Genomic DNA, 6,498 nt, shown 5'->3' with positions numbered 1-6,498 from the left:
ATATACTAGCAGGCCCGGCGAACTTCGTCCCGCCCAAAATTAATTTTTTTATTGAAACATTTGATCCAACGTTTTCGCCAGCAATTGGTTGGTGGCAATTTCCAAACTGGTGAGTATCATTGTCCACATTCTGTTTAGTCGCCGTGAAGCAAGGACCGCAATGGTTCTGATGGTTGATTTAACGGGAGTAATTTGACTTTGATCCCTGGTGTTTCCGAATCGACGATTTTTAGCAATAACTCGGCTCCAGCGCCACTAAAAATTATCACTAAAATCGTTTCGGTCATTTAGAAGTTAAGTCACCAGAATAAGGGCCGGTTTCTCCATGTCCGATTAATTGCTTAATTATTACTTATTCGGAAGGTAGCATAAAAAGCGTTTTCTCAAAGTCCGATTAGGGCTCACCTGTCAGATAAGTTGTGGTTATTTTACCGCGAACATTGGCTATCGATTAGCCGCTAATCGAAAGAAAAATTGACAGGTGAATATAGTACAATAGTGCATAAAATTGTATTTCACTACCAATTAGATAATAATAAAGAGTTATAGTGTGTATAAAAAATGGAAAATTTGGAACGCGCAGCCCATCTATCTGGTTTGATTCAGAGACGGATTAATAAAGAACGAAAATACCGCACCAAAACAAATTTTTTTGAAGAGTATGACGACGACACTTTCATTTGCAGATTTCGTATCTCAAAAACAAGTGCTAAATACATTTTGAAGAAGATAGAAACAAAAATTCGGAGCCCCACTGAAAGGTTTGTGAAAATAAAATGGTCGGAGTAAATAAATACATTCATGCCTATTACGGATGCCGACTGCATGTATCTAACTTATTCGAATATGAAGGATTAGATTCGTGTGAATGGCATCCGTCGAACCGGAACAGGCATGTATCAAACTGATGCCATTGGTATGAATGTAATCCTTCATACTCGTTTGTGATGGCAGTGCGATGTTATCCATCGAATACTGTAATAGGCGTGCATGTTCATAATTGATTTTATCTTGCAGAAATCGAGCAATCAGTGCAGCGGAAATATTGCTTCTAGCATTGCGCTTCTACGCTTCAGGAAGCTTTTTGATTTGTGTTGCTGATTTCTGCGGAGTAAGCGTACCCAGTGCAAGTCGAGCAGTTAGCAAAGTTTCCAAAGCTATCGCGGGACTTGCTCCAACATTTATTAAAATGCCAAAAACAAGCACGGAAAGCGAAAGCGCGAATCGTGCATTTCATCAAATAGCGAAGTTTCCAAAGGTAGTGGGATGTATCGACTGCACTCATATCAGAATCCAGTCCCCCGGTGGAGAAAATGCCGAAATTTTTCGAAACCGTAAAGGATACTTTTCCATCAATGTGCAAGCTGTCTGTAATGCAAATTTGGAACTAACAGACCTTGTATTCAGGTGGCCTGGTTCCGCACATGACAGCAATATTTTCAGCAACAGTCGTCTGAAGCACCGATTTGAACAAAATGAGTTTAAAAAATGTTTTTTATTGGGCGACAGTGGTTATGGAGTCAGCAACTACATGATGACTCCACTTTTACATCCCAATACTCCCGCTGAGAAACTTTACAACGAATATCAATACTCGGAATTGTATTGAGAGGTGCTTTGGAGTATGGAAGCGCCGGTTTCCAGTGTTATCGCTTGGATTAAGACTTTCACAGTGCACAATCATGAACGTTGTTGTTGCCTTGGAGTGTTGCATAATATTGCTATTCAGAACAAAGACGCTAACCCAAATGAATTAGAAGGCTTTAACTTTGGCGAACCAGCAGATAGACCCGTTCATGCAGACGAAAGGATAGCTGAGGTGCAAGAAAACGCTGATATAAGATCAAGTTTAATCAGAGATTATTTTTCAAGGTTGGTTAATTAAAAAGAATGCACAAGTTTATTTTTAATTATTGTTATTGAGCTTTGTACCACGATTATGTTTATTAGAAAAAATAATAATAATCATAATCGTGGACAAAGCTCAATATCAATATTAAAAATAAAATGTTAATAAGCCACAAGAACATTGCCAAATGCATAAGTTTATTTTTTAATGTATTTTTTGTTATATTTCAGGTTGTAAGGAAATGTCTACATACATACATACACCCGTTGCGTAATATAAAGTCGTCACATATTAACAATCGTAGTTTTTGTTGACAGTGCTAGGCATTTTCTTCCATATCAACGACTGAGTGGAAGATCGACCTATCTCGGCAGACAGTTCGAAAACGCCCTAACTCAGAAAACTTTTCAAAATGGCCTATTTTAGAATTTATTACAAGCACGCTGCCGATTCTTAAATATCCTACCTCGACATATTTTCAATATACTTTCAGTTGAGATAGGGCGTTTTTGAACCAAATTCTAAGATAGGGCGTTCTTCAATCGAATTCTGAATTAGGGAGTTCTTGAAAAGTTTTTTTGAGGTATGGCGTTTTCAAACCGACTGCCGAGATAGGTCGGTCTTCCACTCAGCCGTCGATATAAAACCACTTAGAACATAAGTACTTTGTATGCAACGGAGTGTATATTCATCATATTCAAATAAATTTCATGTCATTGTAATTTTCCTTTTTTATTAACAAAACAGGAATTCAGGTACAATACATTATATATTGAATATTAATTAAAGTACTTACACTTAGTAGAAGCTAAAAATTACAAAAATGTGTTTCATCTAAAATGGTGCTCATAAATTTTTTTAAATATATATACGAAACTCACATATTGACAAAATTTCACTATCTACATATTTGTAGATAATTAAAAAGCTCGAAATTTTTAAGAAAGTTTGTTGATTTCTTTTTTTAATGTACAAAGATTTATGGCCTTATTCATAAAAAATAAAGTAGTTTTACAAAAGGTTTTAAATTGAAAAATGTATGAAAACGTCAATTTATAAAGCTCTTTAAACCTACTTTATTTTTTATAATAAGGCCATTAACTTTGCATTTATACGGCTTTTGTTAAAGAATAAAATATACTCTCATAAAAAAAGGAAAATCTTGTCAATATGTGAGTATACGGCACTCATGATAAGCACTGCATATGAGATCATTACAATTGCGAAATAAACAAAAGGAATATTCAATCGTAGACAACTAAAAAAAGATTAAATAATATAAATACTGGTTCTAAGTTATTTATGAGCACCCAAAAAATATATAAATAACTTCGGCGTACTATATCTATATCAATATAATAATTTTCAGAAAATCCATATTTATGGTTCGACTTAGTTCAATTTTAATAAGCAGCTACCTGAGTAAGCATTAATATTGGCAACATAGTTCAGATGTTACATCTATTTTTGACAGACACCAGATTGACACCACCAGGTTGAATTTTGATAATCTTTGTACGAAGTTTTAAATGTGGACTTATGTGCCGCTGGATAGGTAAAGTGCTAAACTTTTATAAATAAAAGAAAAATAGCCAAAACTAGTCAAAGTGTCACTTGACTGAATCAACTGACACAAGGGTATATCGAAAAGTAGTAAGCTACGCAGACGCAGTCGCGGGTATCAGTTAGTTTTTCTATAACAGTATAGCTCATTATATAACAAAAAACCATGAAAATCAAAATTTTTAACTAATTCAAAAATTCTAGCGGCATATTTGTAGACAAAATAATGTCTACTCCAAAGTTAGTTGCAGCTTTTTGACATTATTTTCAAGGAAATATCTGTCGAAAAAGCTGCAACTAACTTTATAGTCGACTTTATGTTGCCTACGAATATGCCCCAAAAAATTTTATAAACTTTTCATACCAATTATAAACATTGTAATTAAAATTTCTAGAAAGGGTTTTTGTAAATTGCAACTTTGAAAGAAAAAGCAGTATAAAACTTCTGCTCTCAATATAAGCAGCGGCAGAACACCACATCTAATATGAAATTATAACTTTTAGAAATAGATATAGATTAAAGCAGTTGACTAGAACTTCTATGTTTCTTATAATCAATTTCTATTTGCAAAAGTTCTAATTTCATCTGAGCTTCTTTTACTTCGAGTGTATGCTTTTCTTTCGCCATTGCATGCTTGTCTACCGCCCTTTTGTTTTCTTCCTCCCAAAACAAATGATAGGAATCGAGAATGGTCTTATTTTTTTTCTGCTCTGATTTGACCTCCAGCTTATTAGCTTTTTTCGTCCGCAAACTAGTTGGATTCCATGAGCTCCAATCAAGTGTATTTTCCTGAAACAGTTTATATACACATATGTATATTAGGTAAAATTAATGGAAATACACTATAATATTATATTACAATCTCTGCGCCCTCAATAATCTCCACATCATTCGCTGTTTGACTTGGCATAGAGTCGTCCAAAGATTGTTGTTGTAGAAACCGTGCTTTTCCAAGCGAGGGGTTGAGGCGTATATCAATGTTTTGGTCTTTGATCGGGCTTTCCTTGATTGTTTCGGTAGCGGAGCGCAGATCCCCATTAATATCGTCCACATATTCGATTTCTTGAAAGGCTGAAATCATATACACATGTAATGAATATACTAGGGCTGAATAGAGGATATTGTGGAGATGGTCTTGGATTTGCATTTGCAAAATATGTGAGTTACGCGGTTTTGCAGACGATACGCGGCTTTGTACTTTAAACGGCGAAATGCAAAATCATATCCACAAGATTCTGAACAGCGCAATTGTCTTTTTAGCTCAGCACCAGATGGAAATCAAGCACAATTTTTAAGTTTTATATTTGTTTTTATCGCCGATGTTTTGACCTCAATTTAAGATCATCTTCAGGACTTGAAAACATCATTATGTATAAAAGCATTCATATGCACATGTTTATAAGCATTAAAAATAGCACAATTTGTTGAGTGTATAACTATGTATGTATGTCTCTAATGTAAGCCATAAACGTTGCGAGCGTTGGTTCAACTCGATTCGTAATCAAGTTGGACGTTTTGCCTACAAACAAATCTCACTGTGCAATCTCAATTTTACAATTTCATAGCTTCGGCATCCACATATAAACTTCATCACAAGCACAAACTCGGCTAAGTTATCCATTTGGGGTTATTTAGTGAACAAATACAACACACACAATGGGCGGTATGCATAAAACCCAAGCAAATGCTTTTTCTTAAAATGTCAAACCTTTTACTCAATTTGTTCAAATAAATTTAAGTGAAAGGTATGAAAATTTAAGAAAAAGCAATTGCTTCGTTTTTATGCATACGGCCCAATGTTTTTTGCTAAGTAGTTACCACGAAAATGATCACAAAAGTTGAGTTGAACAGCTTGCCAGAAAATCAAAAAATTTTGATCTTTCATACAACCAAGACACAACTTCATTCAACGGGCGCACACACGTTGCAAACTCGAGCACAACATCCTTAAGTTGAACCAAGGGTCGCAGCGTTTATGGCTTGCATTAGTCCTGAGGATCATCTCAAATAGAGGTCGAAATCTCAATGACAAAAATACAAATACACCAGTTAAAAATTATTCTTGATTTTCTTCTATCCTTAAGCTCAAAAAACAAATATATTGCTTGCAATTAACACCCAATCATAAGGATATAAACAATACACATGTACTGATTAATTCCCTTAATATTGATGTAGCAATAATGTCAATGAAATATCTTACCATCGCTGTCAAAATCATTGTCCAATCCTGTAGCAGATTGACCCATTAAAGCAGCCAACCTTTCTGTGTTGATGTCCCGCCGCTGCTTATATACTCCACCTCCTGTTTTATAAAGTTCCATTTTTTCTTCCGCCAAGCATTTTCTGGCCCTCCTCTTTAAGTTCTCATATTTTTCGCGTAAATTTTTTGCACCTCTCCTGATTCCAACTTGAGCCTCAAATTCGACGTCGATAGTTTCCCAGGCCTTCCGCTTTTTCTCCCAGGTCACTGCATCCGTTTTTTTATTTTCAATAAGATTTGCGTGCCGCTCCGCCAACGTAATTAACATATTTTCCTCAGTGCTAGTGAAATTTGGAAGCCTTCTTTGTTTGTTTTCCATTATTCTATACACAAATGAAAATTATTAAATAAGCAGCGTAAAACTTGGAAATGCGCGGGATGAAAATTATCAAATAAATGTAAACAAATGTCAGCTGTCATGCAGTTTTTATGTATTCACAAAGCAATTTGTGTGACCTTTTTCGTAAAATATTCACAATAATCAAAATAGTCCGAAGTCAGCTAATTAGAACTTGGTGAAAATGAAACTGTCAATTCAAACTACCAGGTGGTTAACCAACCACGGGTTGAGGGTTATGTTAATCAGACATAGAGAAACCGGCCCTAAGAGTCCCACGATGTTGGCGCCAGCATACGGAGATGACCTGTGGGGAGTTTAAAACGAGCATACATATGTACATACATGAATGAACAGCTGAGGTGGAGTCACCAGTGCTGTTCAAGTACTTAGTCACTCGCTCATGATTGCGGGCGGTGAGCGGGTCTTCTAGCGCTAATAAAATCCGGCAAAACGCAAAGTGGCAAAAATTCGGCCGTGATATT

At 35.5% G+C, this 6,498-nt stretch overlaps 1 protein-coding gene and 1 long non-coding RNA gene across 2 annotated transcripts; one reads left to right on the top strand and one right to left on the bottom strand.

Moving 5' to 3' along the window:
- The first annotated feature begins 219 nt into the window (after positions 1–219).
- Positions 220–1,631, top strand: LOC108358379 (putative nuclease HARBI1). Its single transcript, XM_017609668.1, has 2 exons — positions 220–761; positions 1,018–1,631. Exons 1-2 carry the CDS (start codon positions 562–564, stop codon positions 1,607–1,609), a joined length of 792 nt encoding a protein of 263 aa, XP_017465157.1. The 5' UTR covers positions 220–561; the 3' UTR covers positions 1,610–1,631.
- A 2,475-nt stretch (positions 1,632–4,106) lies between these two features.
- LOC108358378 (uncharacterized) lies at positions 4,107–6,278 on the bottom strand. Its single transcript, XR_001846765.1, has 3 exons — positions 5,676–6,278; positions 4,273–4,484; positions 4,107–4,202 (listed from the first exon to the last, which is right to left on the bottom strand). It is a non-coding gene; the product is annotated as an uncharacterized LOC108358378 (long non-coding RNA).
- Between the last annotated feature and the right edge of the window lie 220 nt (positions 6,279–6,498).

Source organism: Rhagoletis zephyria, unplaced genomic scaffold (genome assembly GCF_001687245.7).
Source record: "Rhagoletis zephyria isolate East Lansing unplaced genomic scaffold, Rhagoletis_zephyria_1.1 Rzeph_scaffold_00245, whole genome shotgun sequence".
NCBI classification, from domain to species: domain Eukaryota; kingdom Metazoa; phylum Arthropoda; class Insecta; order Diptera; family Tephritidae; genus Rhagoletis; species Rhagoletis zephyria.
This window is presented reverse-complemented; position numbering and strand designations above follow the sequence as displayed.

What these genes read in the sequence shown, in the direction of transcription:
- LOC108358379 (XM_017609668.1), top strand. Translation starts at nt 562, where the DNA reads ATGGAAAATTTGGAACGCGCAGCCCATCTATCTGGTTTGATTCAGAGA. An exon ending in ATTCGGAGCCCCACTGAAAG is followed by an intron (nt 762 to 1,017) that starts GTTTGTGAAAAT and finishes TTTATCTTGCAG; the next exon opens with AAATCGAGCAATCAGTGCAG.